The sequence below is a fragment of the Psammomys obesus genome, unplaced genomic scaffold, assembly GCF_907164565.1.
Source record: "Psammomys obesus unplaced genomic scaffold, mPsaObe1.curated_primary_1811, whole genome shotgun sequence".
NCBI lineage: Eukaryota > Metazoa > Chordata > Mammalia > Rodentia > Muridae > Psammomys > Psammomys obesus.
Genome location: NW_026585742.1, coordinates 4,130,939 through 4,151,741, shown reverse-complemented (window position 1 = coordinate 4,151,741; position 20,803 = coordinate 4,130,939). Strand labels below are relative to the sequence as shown.

Sequence of the window (20,803 nt, the reverse complement as noted above, 5' to 3'; positions counted from 1 at the left end):
TCTCCTCTCCACGCTGCTTCAGCAGCACAGCAGCGGCCACTGGCCAGAGGAACCAGAGCTGCAACTGAGAAAAGGTTTGCAGGGCTCCAGCAGGGGTCAGCTCTGCCAGGTGATTATCTGGCTGCCGGCAGGGGCATCTCAAAGACCTGGAGGTCTTGCTAATGGGAGGAGTGTCAGGAGGGCTGACCGGAAAGGCCATGTGACCAATTAATTGTTTTAATCCTGGGACACCCTCAGGTACTAGGGGATTCGTGGTGTCTTTCTTGTTCTCCTAAACCTTACAGAAAAGAAGCAGTCCCCACTTTCATTTCTAAACAGTCACTGGTTATCGCTGTCATCTAAAACCTGTAAGACCGCAGCAGCATTGTCTTGGCTTTAGGAAGGCCACAGTCAGTGCATCCTGGCCGTCCCAGAACCCGAGTGTGTATCTATGCTGGGGCTTCTGTCTGCTCCTTCTTCTTCCTTCACAAGACCAAGGTGTGCATCTATTCTTCACATAGGTCCTGGCACAAACCAGATGGTGATGCTGTGACTCTGCCATGTCTGAGAGGGAGCGGAAGGTCTCGGAGTCACAGCCAACTCTGGTCCATCAGGCCTCTGTCATGTTTTTTCTAGCACTGTGTGGGGCCTTGTGACACTCTCCCCAAAGGCAGTGCAGCACGGGAGACCTTGGTGGGCAACTGCTTACTTCCTGACAACGCCTGCTTTCAGTCATGGCCCGAAGCAGGTCTAACACCAGGGTGCTACTCCATGTCTGAACAGGGTGTAAGGCTGTCAGCCGCATTGACAATGTCACAAAACTATCTTGTCTTAGGCAGCTGGGGCCTGGAAGTGGTTCCACTTCCTGCTAGAAATCTCACCATGTCACTCTCCTGAACCTTGCATTCCTGCCCAGAGAGACTCCGAAGAGTGCTCACCCAACCAGCCTACTGATCTGTAGCCCTATCTACCCAATTGAGACCACAGAGGAGGCACAGATCCACTTCACTCTGTCCCTGCTGTTCCCGCCTCCCACCCCTGGCCCTGATGTGCCTGCCTTATCCCTTGACAGGTCCTATGCTATCTTCTCTCTCACACAGCCCAAAGGATGCTGGGAAGAAGTGACAGATTATCTCTGACCCAAGCTCTGTCTTTGCTACCAGGGTTAAAATCGCAGGATCAAATCTTGGTTCTGCAACCTTCTTTGTGACCTTTAACCTAAGCCAGTCTGTACCTGGACTACTTCCTCCATAAAATGCGATAAAAAGAACCTAACACAAGGGTGTTAGGAGCTGTGGTGGCTATTTTTGGTTGTCATCTTGACTAGTTCTGGGATTAACTAAAACCCAAGTGGCTGGGTACACCTGTGAAGGATTTTTAAAATTACTTCAAGTGGGCAGACCCACCTTTAATCTGGATCTTTTGCGGTGCAAAGTTCCCCTCTTAAATCTGGGCCACACCTTCTGGTGGCAGCTTATGTAAAGGACATGGAATGAAGGTTTTGCTCTCTGCCTGTCTGCCCCGACTAGTGCTGGCAAGTCCATTCCTTCACTAGCATTAGAGCCTACTTCTTTGGGATTCCAGCATACACTGAAGAGCAGCTGAGACATCCAGCCTTGTGAACTTTCCATCAGGAGACAGCCGCTGTTGAAATGGTCAGGCCATAAGCCGTAAGCCGTGCTCCTAAGCCCAGTTTTCATGAGTATAGGTGCATTCTGTCAGTTCTGTGTCTCTGGAGAACCTCGGCTAACTGTGTAGAATGTCTGGAAGTGTAGCCACCTCGGGCAGAATCCGCCATCACCTTGCTCTCAGAGCTCAGGTCATACAGTTGTTCTGTGTCACCTCAGGCTCCCTGAAGCAGGGATGACATCCGTTTGTGTGTAACTCTGGGTGAGTGAGCTGCTGTTAATAATTACTACTGTTAATTTCTCTATGCCTCAGTCTTCTCCTCTGTCAAAGGAGGAGATAAAATTGTCCCCTGCATTGTGGAGTAAGGACACATGACATTTAGAATATTGTCTGGTACTTGTCCTGTCACCTTCGATACATCCTGTCATCACCGGCCCCATCACTGCCACCATCAGAACTGGCCTCCCCACATTAGCTCCACCATTACTCTTCTTCACTCGCAGCCCAGCCCAGCCCAGCCCCTAGGGGATGGAAACACTCCCTGGAGGGCTGCTGATTCTGACTCGTCCATTTAAGACCTGAGTGTGTGGGTAACGCAGAACTTCAGATATATGTGGCATGAGAACACAGGTCTGCCTACCTGTCTGCCAAAAGCCTGCCTGTAAGACACTGGTGCCTCAAAGCTGGCCTGGCGGTGGTAGGGGTGTGGGGGGATGTGGGGAAGGAGCGACATTCTTTCTACTGTAGGAAGACAGTTGTCCAACTGTTGACTCAATCTTGTGGCCCAATGGAAGAATGAGCCTCTAGTAGCTACTAAGAACACACAGCATCCCACACAGACAGGTGCCAGTTCTTCCAAACCTTCCCCTTGACTCTGAAGACAAGGAACCCCTAAGAGTTCTCCAGTATCTGCTGGCATCTGCTCAGGCCCCCAGTGGCTATCTGAGGACACAGACAATACAAGCCTATATATGCTGTGTTTTTCCTATACATAAAGTTTAAGTCACAGAGTAAGATATTAATAACGGTAAAATGGAACAATTAGAATATCTTGGAGTAAAAACATGTGGTTATCACCTTAAGAACCATGATGATGGGCAGTGTCATTATCAGATAACCATGGGACTAATAAAGTGTAGGTGGCAAACACAGGAAGGACACAGAGATAATTCACTTTCAAGGCAGCATGGAGTTAAGATAGTGTGACATTTCTTTAAGAGTCTCATAACCACGGTGTTTGGTGGTACATACCTTTCATCCCAGTGTCTAGGAGGTAGAGGCAGTAGAGCTCCATGATTTTGTGGCCAGCCTGGTCTACATATATACTATTGCTAAATTCTAGAGGTTCCTCTTTATTTTATTTGCACAATAGCTGACTGCTGATCACTTAAGCTTCGGAAAGCAAAGCCTTGGGGACTCCTGGGAAAATGCTTCAGTTCAACTGGGGCAGTGTGCCTGACAGCAAGGTCCTGGACCTCAGCTCTGGTGGACCTGGCTACAAACTGACAGGTTCTTCTGTAGCTTTTGAGCAAATGACTGGTAGTCTCAGCCTCTGGACCTTCCTCTAAAAGGAAAGCAGGTAATGCCAGTCCCCTCTCCTGGGTGCCTGAGGACTGCAAAGATGACTCCTGTCAGCCGACACTGTTACTGTCTGTATGATTCAGTAGTTAAATGCAAATGAAACCATGGGGCCCCTTTGTTCAAAACTCACTGAGGACTTCCAGTGGGAGCGGACTACCATGACTGCAGGTGTAGCCTGTTCTATGCACAGAGCCCGTGAGTGAGCACCTTGCATGCTCACAAAGCTGCTTTAGACCAGGGGCACCAGGGGCTGGCGCCACCAATCCTGCCTCACGCATAGGAGGGTCTTAGTTCAGAGGATGTACTTGCTTCCGAACCACCTTTGGAATGAGACTGAGCAGCTTGCTAACCTGCTCTGGGACACGAGGAGGGAGATGGGGAAAGCATCACCACCTCCCTTCCTCTCAGGATTCATTTCCGCATCCAGCAGCAACTGAGTACAGTGCCTTCATTCTGTTTAAAAAAAAAATTCAAAAAAAGAAAAGAAAAACAGTTTTCAGTGGCATATGTCATCACTGAATTAATGCTGTTTGCCTTTTACTGGCTTGGCTCTCATCCCAGGAGAAGCAAATAAAAATGAGTACAATGTACTATAAATGCTACAGGCACAGAGACATCGGATGGACCCAGCTCAAGTGCTTCCTGCCACTTGGAAGGGCTCAGCTCCAGCCACAGGTCAGGGACTCCTGGGCTGTTATGAATAAGACCAGATTGGTCATAAGGGTACCGCCCAGATGGAGAAAAGGGTTCCTTTCCCTTTCAGAGAGCAGCAAGAAAGGAGGGTTTTCACACCCATCGATACAGAGCCTGCTCTCGTCGTGGATGGCTTCACTATCATTCTGAGTGATACCCTCATTAAAAACCACCCACTGTGAGTAAAGATCTCTCTCTCTCTCTCTCTCTCTCTCTATCTGTGTGTGTGTGTGTGTGTGTGTGTGAGCACATAGCATAAAACTTACCATTTTAAGCATTTCTAAGTACACAGTAAGTATATAAGTAGGGCTTGGTATGTTAACACTGTTGAGAAGCTCATCTCTCTACCATTTTGACCTTAAAAAGATGAAGCTGTACTTATTAAGCCATATCCTTCCATCCTGCTCTCCCAGCCTCTGTTCCACATAGGAACTGGCAGGTCTAGAACTGTCACAGAAATCACACAGGTACTGTATTAGTGACTGGCTTGTTTCACTTAACATAATGTCCTCAAAGGCTTAGCCAGGGTATGTGTGTGGCAGGGTTTCCTTTTGCTGCCTCCTGCTCCCCAAACCCCCACGAGGGTTCCTTTCTATGGCTCCCTAATGTCGCATCTTGTTCCTTACTTCACTGATGGGCATTCCCGCTGCTTCCATATCTTGGCTATGATGCGAACAATATGGCTACGACCTCCTCATTCTGCTCCCAGGAACTCTTCAGAATGCACACCCTGATGTGGGGTGACTCGGTCTTTATGGTCATTCTATTCCATTTGTTTAACAGCTGGCCTCATGTCTCTCCCAACAACTGTCCCACTTTATCACCTTCTAACAGCGTAAAAACAATCCCATTTCTCCATATATTTACTGATAAGTTCTCATGTTATTAATATTATCAGCTTTAAAATACTGCGGTGCGGTAACCTCTTTTCTTTATCTACCTGGGGCCCTGTGGTTGCCTTCATTATTGTTGCAGAGCGACTCTGCTCATGGTGCTGAATGCGGCCCTGAAATCAGCTGCAGACAGAAGCCATATACAGCCTTACATCAAGGTCCTGCTCCACCCCGACCCCACCCCGATTCCACCCTCCTTCTTAGGGTTGGGTTTTTCACATTACGAGCTGCTCATTAGTCTCTCTCTCTCTCTTTCTCTCTCTCTCTCTCTCTCTCTCTCTCTCTCACACACACACACACACACACATTCTGTCTTAACAGGAACACATACACACACAAACACACATTCTGGCTCTTGTTCCCTTTGGCATGTGTAAACCACACTGGACTACCATTTGTCTCCACTTGTACCCATACCCAGAGTTCTCCCAAGCAACACTCTCTCCCCACTCCACAAACGCATGTTTTACCCTGACAACCAAAGAATGATCTGTCCCCTGTGGCAGAGTTTGGGATGTTGAGGTGTCTAGTCATTCCCAATCTAATTCAATGCCTCACCAATCTAGCTAGTCCTCGCCCACCAGATTGCTAACAGGGACACTTGAACCACCATGTAGTTTATAGTTACATTATCTGCATGGTAGCCAAGATGTGGAAGCAAGTGGAATGTCCACCAACTATGGCAGGGAGGACACCAGCGCCACCACACGGTCCTGAAATTGGTCGGAGAGAAAAGGCATATATAATCTTACATCAAATGTCCTGCCCCGTGCCCTCCCATCCTGACTGCGTTCTCCTTCTTAGGGTCTGGTTTTTCACATTAAGAGCTGCACAAACTTTTCCAAGTCAGGGATTACATGTACTATGGGAGAAGAAACTTTCGAGGAGCCAAATACTAAACCATGTTTGGCCACCAGAACACTGCTGTAAGCTACCCAGAGCTGGTATTTACCACAACACTCAGAAATGGCAAAGAAGTATGCAGAACACAGCTCACAAAAGGCAGCAGGCCAATGCAACCTTGGCTGAACATTCCCTGTGGCCTCTCTACAAGGGTCTGTGTCATATGTTTTGAATGAAGTGCACTATATTGGTCCTATGAAGAGTTCACTGCTGGATTCCAGACTTCTTTATCCTGGAGAATTTGCTCTGATTCTAAGTTTTTGAAAATGTTACATTTATTTTGTGTGTTTCCATGCATATGCGTGAGCATGCCTTTGTCCATGCTTGCATGTGTGTGTGTGTGTGTCTGTGTGTGTGTGTGTAATGTATCTGTAATCATGAAGGTCAGAGGACAGTCTAGGAGTTGGCTTTCTCCTTCCACCATGTGTCCCGGGGGGTGGAGCTTGAGTCGTCAGCCTTGATGGCAGGCACCTTTAGTGGCTGAGCCATTTCACTGGCTTTTGCTTTTAAATCAATGGCTTTCCTTTCCTCTGCCCAGGTAATCTCCCTTGAGGGGAAACTCCACGGAATGCCACAGGCAGGTCTGTCAGCTTTGGCACTGCTGACACTTGGGAGTTGGGTGTCATCACTCCCCAGCAGCAACCTCGGCCCTTCCCTCATAGATAGGAGCATCCTATTCCCTGTCATGACAACCACAACGCTCTCCACAGCCCTGAGGAGAGGGACGGGACACCTGATTGAGAGCTTCTGCTCCAAGTGGGAAACTGGCAGCTGGTGAAGAGCACACTTCACAATGCTCACGTCCTATTTCATCTGCAATCACCTCACGCTGCTCACTCCGGTAACTAGTGTAACAGCCCACGGGAGGCCTAGAAGCATCATGCCAACTGCGCCTTGCTCCTCAGGCTAACACAGCCTGCTGGTCCCTGTCCCATCACATGCTGTGACTAGGATATGCTCAACACCCCCAAGTGTGGTTTCCTCGAGGGTTTGATGGTAACTGTGACAGCACAATCCTCGAGGGAGTGGCTTCGGGTGAGTGGCACAGGACAGCGGCCTCGGCAAAGGCAGAGCTCACAAGGAACAAATGTGAACCCAGGATGTTGTTATTTTTCAGTAACTAACTTTTAAAAAGTTGGGTCCCTTAGAGCTTGAGGTTGCTGACACTTCCTCAGAGGAGTGGGGTGTCTGGACCCCAGCGTTCCCCACTATGGCTCAGCTCAGCGCAGGAGTCACCTGTGTCCCTTTGTGTATTCCCTGCTCAAGGGCCACATGTCACCAGGCCACAGATGACATGTGTTCTGCAGTTTGTCACCTGCTGCTGACCCAGACCAGCTCCTTCAGCACCCAGATTGGGACAGACCTGAAGAGACAGTAAGTAGGTTCTAAGCAGGGTGTGATTTGAAAGCATCATTTCCCTTACCTAAGGAGACTAACATAGACAAGCCTTGCCCAAAATGATGAGCTTCCAGGTGACATGCACCCTGAAATAGTTCTTCTAGGGCATGCTGCTCCTACACACTGCCCAGGAACTTCATCAGCTGGCCTCAAACCTGCCTCCACATTGCAGGCTGTGGCTTCTAATGAGGGCTCATTAGGACAGCACATAAGGGCAGCACTTATCAAGAACCAGTGTGGCCATAAAGACACACACACACACACACACACGCAAACAAGGCACTGCCAGTACAGTGACCAATGGGAGCAGTCACCACTCCAGGGGTAGGTAAATGCTAGATGTTCCCACCTGGTCCAGGAACATATTTAGTTTGGCATATCCCAAAGCAAATTATTTTTAAGATAGAAACTGGGGTACTCCATGAAAAAAACTGGGATTTCTGACTCACAAGGAGTTCCCAGTGTCAAGGATCAGAACAGACATGGCCATATTGAGAAAAGGCAACCGCTCTTGAGTTTGCTCTGGTCCTTGACTCTCCTTGCCCTGTAGAACTGGTCCTTCCCCCTCGCTGCAATGCCTTGTCTGGTTTCTAGTTTCGCAGTGTTTGAGTTTCCCACTATTTCCACAGAAGGATTCCTTCCCTCTTCCTAGGAGGTGGCACTAATGCCTTCCTTGTGACATGTCTAATGATGTTTACCATCACAGAAGGACTCTAGGAAAGCCTTTTGGAGATACAGGCTGAAGTGTAACAAACTTTGCTCACTTTACACATATTGATTTTTTTTTTTCTGACACTGAAGATTAATTCCATGACTCTTTAAACTTTACCAGAGGAAAATATGACTGTGGAATGAAATAAAAAGGTACACCCAAAGTCTCTAAGATCAATCGCTAACATAAAAATTATGGTTATTTCATTTGAAACAAAACAAAACTCCAGCTGGAAGAGCCTGATGGAGCACGCCGTGGGATGGATGGGGAGGGGATAAGATGTTGGGGCCACGCCCTGATGGGCTTTGCTGACCCCAAGCCCCGCAGCTACTTGAATCTTTCATTGAACAACAAACACGCACACATTTCTGTATTTCAAACCGGAGGCTGGAAAATGACATCCTGTGGACCAAATCAGGCCTATCACCTGTTTCATAAACAGGCCTGCCTGGCGCAGTCACAGCTCTCATGGCTGCTTTGTGGTGTAAGGCTGAGAAGTGCGGCCTGTGAGAACTACTCACCACTCCATCCCTTTCCCAGAGGTCTGCATGATTTTAACACACAACCACTTTCAAACTCAAATTGCCCGAAATTCAGAACTATCTCTGTGACTTTAGGAAGAAGTGGCCCTTTCCACTCTGACTAAGAGATCACAGGGCAGATGAGTGTTCCTGGGGGAGCAGGGATCATGTATCCCAGGCTGACTGTGAACTTACTATGGAGAGAAGGATGACCTTGACTTTCTGATCTTGTCTCACCTTCTGAGCGCCAGGTTATGAGTATGTGCCACCAGGCTCTATGATGTATGCAGAGCTGGGGATTGAAACTGGAGCCTTTGGCATGATAAACCAGTACCCTGTCAGCTTAGATACATTATCAAACCCCTATAGGTCATTTTCACTCCAGGTAGCTGGGGAGATGCTCTTTAAAGTTCATTCAGACTGCAGGGTAGACTTGCTGTACCTCCTCAAAGTTTCCAATGTTACGGGGCATTCAGCTGCTGGCCATCCCTCCTTCTTGCGCCCACTGAGGGGCTCTCATCACCTGCACTGCTCGGAAGCTTGCCAGAGGGTCAAGCAAATGAGGATGTAGACCTACTGAATTGAGTTGACTCCAAAAGCCACTCCCGCAAAACTCTAAATGTTCTCTAATCGTGAGGGACGAGAGCTGGACTTAGGAGGCCCAAGGTTCACTGTCTTCTCCCGTTCCCTGGAGCCTGGGGTCCACCCATACAGCTTCTTGGGCAACGGAACTCTCAATGCATGCACACAGCAGACACTGTTTTCAGAAGCGTGGTGAAAGGAATGTTTCTGAGAGGCAGGGCTGAGTCCACTCAGCCTCCATCCTTTGTCTTAGAGAGGAAACACACCGGCCCGAGCCACACGGCCACTGCCAACGTCTCTGTGCACAGTTAAGCGCTCTTGAGAAAAAGTTAATAGCACAAGTAACTTCTCTTGCTTGTGTCTAACCCTTGCTCTTCTATTTCAACTAAACTATAACCCCCAGCCTAACTGGAAGGTCACGCCTGTGTTTGCTGGGATATTCTAAACCTTTCCTATGAGCATGTTTCCCTAGGGGAACAGAAGCCTCTATTAATGATCTCTCCCCAGTGCCCAGTGGAGAGCCTGGTACCCAGTGGGAAGGAGCTACTCCGCATTTATTATATTTAAGTACAAGAAATTCAGCTTTTACACAGCATTTTCTCAGAGGGAATGCCCAGCTCACACAGAGGCAGCTCCGCTGGTACTCCCAACTTTTCTTCACTCATCCCAGGCTACTGCGCCTTTCCGCCAAACTGTCCCACACCGAACGACACGGGAGGCCCCTACTCAGAAAAAAATTAGTTCATAGCAGCTTTAAGGGAAAGTAATTCAAAACACGAAAATGTATTCTAAGTTGTATCCTAACATACGAGATCTCAGCTTTAGATGAATTTTAATGTTTACAAGTGCAAAAGCAAATAAATATTTACCAGTTGCCTTTTTTTTTCTTTTTCTTTTTTTTTTTTTTTTGCACTCATAACTCCACAACAGCTTAAATGAAAAAAACATTGTTGCTAAACGTCTTGCAGTCTGGCAACACCAAGGGTTTCTTATTAAGAAAAGCCCTCAAAACAGTAGCAGCCCCTCATGCCACAGCCTCAGCACACGCGTCAGGATGGCTCCTGATCTGAGCCTGTGACTGAGGAAGAACACAGCCACTGGTGTCGACGCATGAGGATCACAGTGAGACGAACCAGCCAAGCCTGCTGCCCCAGCTAGAAAAGGGGTGGCTCATGCAGCCACCGACGGTTTGAGGTCACCCAGCCTTACTGCTTGGGCTGGGCCATGGACTACTGAGAGCAGGGGTCCCCTGACTGGACACGGCACCTTTTCTCACTTAGCCGTCAGTCACGACATCCTGATGCTTCACCATCAAACATCCCAGCTGGGTAGTTTCCTGGATTGCCAAAAAGCCATCTCGGTAGCTAGCTCTCCCACGTCCCTGCTACCTAACTATGTGCGATGTGCTCCAGGCAGCTGCTGGCAGCCACCTTCCAGTCAAGCCCTCTATTGCGTGATGCAAGCAAAGGGTACCTGCCAGATTATCCCGCCTAGTGCCTGGCACAACAATGGCCACCTAGAAGCAGCTGAGCTTGTGTTTAATAGATTGCTAAGGAATAAACACGTGTGTGCATGCGTGCGCATGCTCAAGCTTGTGTGTCCTGTGCACACATATGTGAGGACCTAAGGACAACCCTGGATGATGTTTCTCAAGAGCCATCCATTACAGCTGCTTGAGGCAGGGTCTCCCGCCGACACAGAACTCACAAAATAAGCTAGGCTACCTGGCCACCAAGCCCCAGGAATCAGACTGACTGTTTCCCCAGGGTAGGGGTTTCAAGTGTGTGTAATCATGCCTTCTCTTTTTTTTAAACATGAGTTTGGGATTCAAGCGTCATGCTTTCGAGGCAAGCAATTTACTTTCCTTTGGCTATGCTCCCTCCCCCCGACCCAGGAATAAAATCAGAGCGAGCAAACGTCTTAGAACCAGTGGCCACTTTCTCTACTAAGATCTCCATCTGAGGCCTGCGTTCCTCTGAGGCAAAGACAGAAGTCCAGGGAAAGGCTTGTTCCAGCGAAGAGAATGGATCTTATCAGGATGAAACGGGAAGACGTGGTTGCAGGTACAGACACAGCAGGAACATAGAATCGCAGGGATATTACCTCCTTCCCCAGTCCTTACTCCTCCACCACCCAGTTTTTAGAAATAGGTCAAGCCTGTTCACAGCATCCCGGACTCTCAAATGTGGACCATCACCACTTACCTGGGTTAACAGTGATGAATTTGCTATCCTCGGGAAATCGTTCCCCTCGGGACATAGGCTTTTTAGATGGCATTTCGGGCCTCCTGGGATCACTCCCAGAATAATGTTCCTCTGTGGCGGTGGGGGGCACTTGGGTGACTGCGTCCTCATTGGGATCCAAGCCCGGGGCAACATGGCCCGGCTGGTCTGTTGCAGGGATAGAGTGGTCCTGCCCGTGCCCAGCTATAGTCCGATGTCCTCCCTCCTCCACAGTCCTGTGGGGGGAAGAGGGAGTGGGGGCAGGTGCAGTCCGGTTCCTCTCTGCGGCTGTATGGGTCGCCTCACTCTTCTCTTTCTTCTCAGAGTCCTTCTCCTCCTCCTCATGCTCCCGCTCACCATCCTCACTCTCGCTTTTTTCCTCCTTCTCCCCTTCCTCTGCACCTTCGCTGTCCTTGGTAGGTGCCGAGTCGCCATCTGGCCCAGAGGAAGCCAAGGCCTCAGTGGTGGCAAGGACCGGCCTCCCTGCCTGCTTGCTGGCTGCAGCTGCGGTAGGGAGGCGTGTGGGCCACACGGTACTGGGGAAGGAGGAGATGCCGCCACCACCAAAGCCCAGGCCTGCCAACAGAGTGCTGGTGACCACAGAGGCCACTGTCGCTTGGCTGCCGCTGGAGGAAGGACCCATCCCAGTTGCCATGGAAACAAATGAGAAGGGGATGCCGGAGGATGTCCAAGTAGAAGAGCCGGAACTGATGGGGGCCATGTCTGCTGAAGAGGCAGGAGAGGCTGTCGGCTGAACAGGCCACCCAGGGTGTGGAGAGAGGGAGGTAAAGAAGACAGTGGAGCAGTATCAGTAACCAATAATCAAAGTGAGGCCCTGCTCTGCCTAACCCCAGAATTTTAGTCTTCTATCCTACAGGTTTTCATAAGCTATAGTGTGAGACTTGACCATGGCTGGTTCAGGGTAACCATGTCTTCTTTCAGGGGCATTGGATTAAAACATTAACTAGTATATCAAACTCAGCTTTTCACTGATGTGACTCAGGGCTGGGCTACATGGGGGAAACAGAAGCATTAGAAGTGCTTTTTGAAAGACTCGCAATGGGTAAGTCATAAAATGGCCAGAGCAGCCCACCACTGGGGGATGGGGAGTGGGAAGCAGAAGTCAATTTCTGCTGGGGACCACCTAGCTCTGAGACATGGAAAAGCAGCGTGATGGTGGAGCTACTCCACCATCATACAAGGCAGCCAATAGAGCTAGAGGGAAGACAGTCGGGCCAGGTCGGCAGTGGCAGCATCAGAAGCAGCAGCCACGCCCTGGACACATGCCCAGGCGAGGAGACTTTCAGAGCGTCTGCGCTTCTGCACAGGACAATTCCTGCCTCCGAAGACTGCAGCATTCAGGGTGGCAACAGGCGTTCCACTTAGCAATTGCCACCGCTGTGCCAGGGCTCGCCACACTGCGCATTCTATGTGGGAGGAAACTGAGGCGGAGGTGATAGGGAGCGTATTCAAAGTGCAGGGCTGCCTGTGGGCAGATCTCAGCTCCTCCTTTCCTTATACTACATGATGGTGCTACCTATGTAAGGCATCTTCTATCCAAACCAGGAAGCGCCCCAGCAGAGACGGCAGCGTAAGCCCAGCCCTTATAAGCAGGTATACAGAACCAAAATTGCAACTCCTCACTACACAAGGATCAAGCAATAATGAAAAGAAGTCACGTTTTGGAACATCACCGGGTTTCCAAGGGAAAGCCTTGCGGTTTAAGGGTAGCCATGAGTGCTGAAGCTCATTACTGAAAACCAACTCTTATATAAGATTAGCGGGAAACACAGAAAAGCCCTTCAACCCAGCTTTGAGATGACTCCTTGCCTCTCTCTGATGGGCCCATTACTTTAACTCACCGAGCCTCAGTTTCCTCGCCTGTCAAATGGGAGTGAGGGTACTATCACCCTCTGAGATGTGCTCAGTGAGTTTCAGGTTCTGAACATCCTCAGATCTGGTAATTTCTTAGTAGCTGTGGGTGACAACTTTTGGATCAGCATTAGATGAGTGAATGGCTCTGGATGGATTCACTTCTGTATTTGGTTCTGTGTTTGATTCCAGGGGTCATACATAATTACAGATCTGAAGGATTTTTTATTTTGACAAAATTAAGACTCACTAAGATTGTGGTACAGCATTAAAGTATACAGCAAAATTTCTATTTGCCTCTGAACTGCTCTGTAGGCAGTTCAACAACGTTACACTGACACCTTGTGGTAAGAGCTTTAACCGCAGCCAAATTAACACCTGTGACAGAGCCCCCCGCCTTTCCCCACTTACCACTCCTGTTTTCACGATCCTGGTCCCTTGGAATATTCGGGTAGTATTTGCTGAGAAACAAAGCAGTCATAATGTAAACAACACACGATATCCAAATGTGCTGTCAATAAAATACTACTGTGGACACACGGATCTCAACTAGACATAATTCTCATGTCACAAAATATTCCTTTGCACACTTCCCAACCATTTCAACAATATTCCAAGTCTTGCCGGCATGTTCAGATGATCCGGAGCTAGCCAATTGTTCTGTTACAAACAATGTGTTTAAAATTTGTAATTATTATAGTTTTGTTCTACTGAGACAGAACTTCAACAATAGTAAGATGTCCGCGATTCCAGTGGACAGTTGAATTATTTTTACACCTCATACCTGTAACTACCACTCCCCTTAAGACGCACTTCAAGTGCTGTTGGGCTTCTGAGTCTCGTGCGTTTTTTATTTCAATGGGATTGCACCATTCCACTTGTTTTTCCTCTATTACCCCTTTTGGACACCATTTCTCATCTTTTCAGTGGATTCTAAGAGGCATCTTCAATTCACATCTATTTACTTCTTTCTAAGTTTTTATTACATTTATGTATGCATTCAGGAGAAGGCTGGGGATGGCGTGTGTATGTGTGTGAGTGTGGAGATCAGAGGACAACTTTGCTCTCGCTTCATCACGTGGGGCCTGAGAACTGAGCTCAGCTCCTCGGTTCTAGCTGTAACTGCCTTCAGAAACTGAGCCTTCTTTCCAGCCCTATAGTTGATCTTACATTAATTCTTTTACTGTTTCTTGCAATAACTCTCATTGTGTCCTGTCATGTACTATCTTCCTGCTGGATCTGATAGTCTCTAAGATATGTTTTACACAGTCACATGATTTTATCTTCGCTGCACACTGCCTTATCTGGTGATCATTTCTTATAGTTGTGCTCGCCCATGTGGTATGCTAAAGGAATGTAGCTTCCGCATCTCCCAAGTTGTATGAAGAGGCAAAGAATATAAAATTTACTATGGTAGCCATTTTTAGTGTCTGCTCCATTAATGTTCGGTCCATTTGCTTTATCATGCAGCTAACCTCCCAGCATCCATCCTGAGACTTCCTCATCTTGTAAAATGAAACTCGGAGAGCATACCCACCAACTCATTTCCTTTTCAACGATCCCTGGGGACCACCGTGTGGTGGTGGTTTATATTTCTGTGTGTGACTACTCTACATGCTGCATACATTATGTAATCATATATATTTGTATTTTTGTGGCTGGTGTATTTCATTTAGCATTATGCCTTTAAAGGTCACCCCTGTAATACAGGCATGGGCCAGAATTTCTTTATTTTTTTGAATGCTTGATAATATTCTCTTTTGTGCCTCTATCACATTTGATTAGCCATTCACCTGCTGAGGGACACTGGATCCTGAATAATGCTAGACTTTATAACTTATAAAAGAAACATGTCAACCCTTTTGGAGTTGATAAAATGAGGCCATTCTAAAAACCAAAGAGCTGCCTCCTATAGACGCAGTATCACATCACAAAAAAATGCCCCTAGACTGGCCCCATGGACACCTGAGTTCACAAGCCCTACCCTAATGATGCACAGTTGCTATCAGGCCTTCTCTCAAGGCTGAAGATCCTGTGCTGTGTGTGTGTGTGTGTGTGTGTGTGTGTGTGTGTCTATGCTAGGATGGCCCACTTTGCTCTCTGAGCCATAAAGCCTTGCAATAGCAACCCAGAACTCCATTCAGGAGCTATGAGATTTATCTCAAGTTCTAGGCACTCTGAAGATAATTTTTTCATTTGTAAAACAAAACCCAAACCCATGCTCTGAGCAACAAAATAAACAAGCCAACAAAATCTCCAAAGAAACCCCTACATGATAAGCTCTCACTCGTGATGTTAGGAGGAAGCAGCAGAGGCGGAGACTCTGTAATGGGAGCCACATTAGAAATGTCTCTGGCTGTTAGAACCGCTAGTTCCTGAATCACACTGGCTAAGCATACTCATTGGTATCCTGGTTTTTATTCCACTTTATTCGTCTATGGGCTGATTGCATGTGCCTGTGGGTACCTGGGCATGTCACAGCAGCATGCGCATGCCATGGATATGTGCTTTGAGGTCAGAGCTCAGCTTTCCGGAGTCAAATTTCTCCTTCTACCATGTGGACCCTGAGGCTCTACAGGCATGGCAGCAGGTGTCTTTGCCAGCACAGCTTCCTCAGCAGCCCAATGCTTTGGTATATTATACAGATTATAAATACTATAATCACCACATATAATGTGGGTTCCCAGGCTCCCAAATCTGATGTATACTTATTTTTGGAAACAGTTACTATGAAGAAAACTGTTTCCTGGAATTCTCAAGGACCATGTTTTCTTTCTTAAAACTTGAGTCTGAATAGGCGGTGAATTTGGCACCTTGCTCTCTCTTGTTCCTAAGCAGCAGGAAAAGCCTGGATAGAAAAGGCCAGCGGGCCAACATTAACAAAGGTGCAGCTTGGCACAGGGCTTACATGGGTGTTGTGGAGAAAAATCCCCCAGCCATTATGGGGAGGTGTGACACACAGGGACAAATTCAGCATACACAAGCAGTCAACTCCTGTCCATCGTGTCAGACAACGCAGAGAACATCTGGGGACACAGCCATTTTCAACAAGGCACGGACACTCAAAATGCTCGGTGATTTGAATTTCTAGCTGATGGGGGCCTTTTCAGAATAGCATTGTATTATAAACCTTTAATTTTTCAGAGTCCATGCAGAAGCCAGGCCACCCAGGGCTATTAATCAAAGGAAGCAGCCCTGCAGCTCCCAGCCTCCTGGTCCGGGAAGGGGTGGCCTAATCATGATTTATGGCCTAAAGTTCCCATGCCTGGCCACAGCAAGTTCCTAGAGTGATCCACCTTCTCTTTCCCCTTGCCTCACAAAGACCCTGCCATGGCTCGAGGCCCTTGCTCGACACACGAAATGACGCATTCTGGATATGTGTGTACACAGATTTACTTATGAAAAGCATGCAGATAAGGCATATTTCATTTGATTTTTAAAAAGAAGGATGAGATCATTAGGAAAGGATTTTTAAATGCCACATGTATAAATTGCAGTTCCTTGGAAGAATGTTTTGCTGGAGGATTTCCTCCCTGGGCTCATTATTTATTGTTTGTTTGTTTTTTTCTATCAAACTTAATGAAGGCTGAAACCTCATGAACAGTCAGATGATTTTGGACACTATAGTACTTGGATGTCACAACTTCTGGATTTGGAATGTTCATCTGGTAAAGTCTAGGCAAATACTTCACAGCAGTGCATAAGATATGCTGCTGGGTCACAGTCCTGTGATTTATGCCATGCTAATCACTTAATACATATCATTTATTTTACTGTACAATGACCCCCATGGAGGGGTCTGTAAATGCTACCAGCTTTTGGAGCGGCAAACAGCGGCCTTGAGAAGATAACACATGTTCTCGGCATGGTCTAGCTGATGACTGGCAGCTGGGACTCACACCCAGCTTCCTCTCTACAGAGCCCCGCTCCAAACTGGCATTCTTCATCATTTAACGTGCTTGCCAGTCACTAGGGCCATCTTGCTAGAACTCATATTCCTAGGCCCCACTGCCAAGATACAGAGGCAGCTGGTTTGAAAGGGCCTTACGGATGGGCACAGCTCACAGGCCTTCAGACGCTGCTGGTTAAAGTAGTCCATGTGCTTCAATAGGGTCTGTAATCTTATACACAATCCTGGCGGTTTCCAGGGTGGAAGCCTGGATGTTTAATCAGATATGCAACACAAAAGTTAAGAATCAGCTGAGTGTCGTCACATATGCCCAGTGACACAGTTACAAAAAGGCATAGCAGATGAAAATGAGTAATAGTGAGTGGCCTGGTGAGTAGGCTTTTCATTTTATAGTCAGGAAAGCGGAGGCCCTAAAGAAACAAGCCAGAGTCTCTGTGTGGAGCCCAAGGCCCTGGCCTTTAGTTTCACGATGGATTTAGTGTCTGTTATGAAACTGGATTCACAAAGTAAAGGCTACAGTTGACTGCTGATTTCTGTAAGGAACACTAGAACCAGAATTAGGTTGGAGCAGGTGAGACAGATTGCTTCCCATCATTACTTCTAGAGTGAACGCAAGCCGTGTGTGTATACTAAGAACATGCTCGACTACGGAGCTCCAGAGATGGCTCAGCTGTTAAAGGCATTGCTGTTCTTGCAGAGGGGCTGGGTTTGGTTCCTACACGGCAGTTTACTCCTGTGACTGCAGTTCCAGGGTATCGTCTGCCCCCCTCTGGCCTCCATGGGTACTGCATGTATGTGGTGCATATACACTACGACAACAGAACACTCAGACCCATAAGAGAAGTGAGTAATATTCCAATATTTCATTCATGAAATCTTTATCCTGCCTTCGCTTTAAAAAAATAATAAATCCATTAAAACACAACAAGGCAAAGTTCCATTTGTGTCACCCTCAATTTGGCCCCAGATCCCCTTACAGGTAGGTGCCCAGTCAGCACAGAACACAGATGTCCAGACATAAAGCATGAAGACTTGTCTGTGTGGCTTGCAAATTGGGAGGACAAATTTTATGTCTCTAGTTCTTAAAAGGCAGTGAAGATCAGTCATGCTAGACATCTAAGAAAGAGGCTATGCAGGACTCAGGGGAGATCACTCCATCCGACAGGTTCTTAAATAGGAGGCACTGCTGGAAAATATCAATGAAACACTGCAAAAAATAGCCATTTTTCCCTCTCCTCTTCTGGCCTCTGAAGCCTCCAACCCCAAAGCCAGATCTAAGTGACCAGAGCTCACTGAATATGGCTTACACCCTACATGGACCAAGTTCCTTTACTTCTAGCCAAGCCCCTGAAGGGATAGGCAGCTTGAGGCACACTGCATGGCAGGAAGAGGACAAACAGACTTACCTTGAAAGAGCATTGTCTGGCTGAAGTCGCTGCGCATGTCATTCCGACACACGGCCTGTACTCGGAACAGGTAAAGGCTATCAGGTGAGACATGGCTAATGGTGGCTTTCTGCAGGGGAAGAAAGGGAGGCGCCGAGTTGGTTTCGAAAGCTCATCGATGTGGTGTGCCTCAGAACAAACCTGGGCATCCTGGGAGTCCCGACTGCAGGCTGTCTCTCAGGAGAAAGTGTGCTTAGAAATAACGTGGAGAATCCGTACTCAACACTACAGAAATGCCAGTACGGCTGCACAGCCTGGGACGCATCTTTCAGCCCTCTTGCTCTCAAAGTCTGAACTCCTGTCACCCTCACTACACCTTAGAAACTGTAATTATTATCCACAACAGCCTCCACAGTTATTAAGCTAAAGATCTCCAGGGTCACGTCGACTTTAGACAATCAACAAGAAATTCTCTGCCTGTATGGTTTCCTTCTTGTTGTCTGAAGGAGTCCTTACAAAGAATAAAATCAATAGAGTTATAAGATGTAATTTTGTCACACTACTCTCTGGCTGTGTGACTCTTAAACATTTTCTCAGTCTCTTCCAGTCTCAGCTGCTCTCACCTGTGCTGTGTTGACAGGACTAGCCACCTAACAACAGCCTGCATGCTAGATCTGGCAGGCCATGTGTTAGAGTGTATGTTTGTGTGTGTGTGTGTGTGTGTGTATGTATACTTTCACTGGAATAAGGTTAAGGAGTTAGGAAAGACTATATGACTTGAAAGCCTAAAACTCTTACTGTCTGGCCCTTTCTAGAAAAAAAAAAATGTTAATTGTCATCAGCCACATCTGTGTCACCATTCTTTGATGCTTCATCTCAACAGCCTTTAACACTGAGGAAATGGAACATAACTACAGAGCAGCTTCTGGAGAAACAAGCAGTGAATTAAGGTTCCCTCTAATGGATTCAGGTCTCCTTTGCAGGCATGCATACTCTGGGTCAGTCTGAACTGAATTACCAAGAGGTTTTCCTTGTATAGCCACCGTTGTAATCTAGATTGGTATTAGCATGGGACTATGCTAACACTGGTTGCTATAACTGGGAACAACATGTTGATGGAAACAGGGGGTTAAGGTCATGTTACCCAGCTATAGGCCTCATTCATTTCTCTTAGAAAAAGCAGTGAACACCCCCACCCCCATGGGATCATGATGAAGGCACAGACTGAGAGGTGCAGGCTGGAAAATGCCTCATGGTAACTGGAAGTTAGAGGAATATATTGTTGTCCTGAGTCAGAAATAAGAAATTAACTTGGTGTGTCTCAAAAGGAAAAAAGAATGTGGTTGTCAAAGCATGCTCATCTGTACATTTCTTTCTCTGAATCCAATTTATGCTTTGGTCCCTAAACCTCTGCTCCCATCTTCCATTCAGAGTGAAATCTTCACTCCATCTATGTGGGAACTGAATTCACACCAAGCTGGTGTCTCTTTAATCTCTGCATATTTAATTGTTCTCCACTTAGAACAAAGGACAGAAGAAGCGCCTAGATGGTTTCTGCTGATTAACGTAAGCTTGACTTCAGGGAGGGACAGATCCCTGATAGACTTCCAGTGAGAAAAGAGAATAGTCCAAGCACACTGTCACCTTGGGTGCCTTTCAATACATCTTCTCTCATTTCATGGAGCCCTCTGTTCCCTCATGTGACCCAGATAACAATGTCTAAGGGGGAACTGAAAATATAAATGGAAATGAAGTAAAAGAATCTTCAGCTACAGGAATACAAAAAGTATTATTCCATAACTGATTGAATGGGCCCTGAGGACTTTCTATTGGAAGAAAAAAAATGTGTAAGTCATTAAGAGTCCCACTCAGAGTCGAAGCATTTTTCATGTGCATATACAATTACAGGCTTCATTATTCTGGGGCCTTCTTTGATTAACAATAAAGCAGCGAGGCTTTCAAACCCAAATGTGTCACTTTGAGTTTCTGTGTAAAGTCTTGGAGTATAGTGCTTGTCAGAGGGTTTATGATGATAAGGGAAGACAACAGCTTCCGCAAGGAGATCCTCAAAGGGCCTTGTGGGGGGTCTGATGACGGATATTTACATGACCCTTAAAAAAGAGATGTTGACTTTGGTCTGTGTGGTCAAAGTGAGGTTGAATATGTCACAGCAGATGTTAACTTTGGTCTGTGTGGTCAAATGAAGTCGGATATGTCACAGCAGACGAGGAGTCTGGCCCTGGCCCCTGCAGTGTGTACTGACACACGAGACAAAGGGGACTCTGGACAGCCATAGTTGTGACAGCAATGATGAGGAGGTGGCAGCAGAGGCGGGGTACCTAAGAGTTCATACGGAGTTCACTAAGTGCCATGACCTACAGTGTTACATAACATGGCTAACATGTATGACAACCTGATCAGAAGAAAGGGGCTTGCTTGGGATGAGTGAAAAGCAGCCAGTGTAAAAGACAAAATGTGTGTGTGTGTGTGTGTGTGTGTGTGTGTGTGTGTGTGTGTGTGTGT

The 20,803-nt window shown here is 47.2% G+C and overlaps 1 protein-coding gene across 2 annotated transcripts in view; it reads right to left on the bottom strand.

The window, feature by feature from the left end:
• Ptprg (protein tyrosine phosphatase receptor type G) overlaps nt 1–20,803 on the bottom strand; it is a 683,725-nt gene that overhangs the window by 74,014 nt on the left and 588,908 nt on the right. For both annotated transcript variants that reach the window (XM_055599059.1, XM_055599058.1), the window contains exons 10-12: nt 18,302–18,410; nt 13,397–13,446; nt 11,096–11,864 (exon numbers count right to left, since the gene is read on the bottom strand). In XM_055599059.1, the coding sequence (XP_055455034.1) occupies nt 11,096–11,864; nt 13,397–13,446; nt 18,302–18,410 (928 nt within the window). The remainder of the gene's footprint in view (nt 1–11,095; nt 11,865–13,396; nt 13,447–18,301; nt 18,411–20,803) is intronic.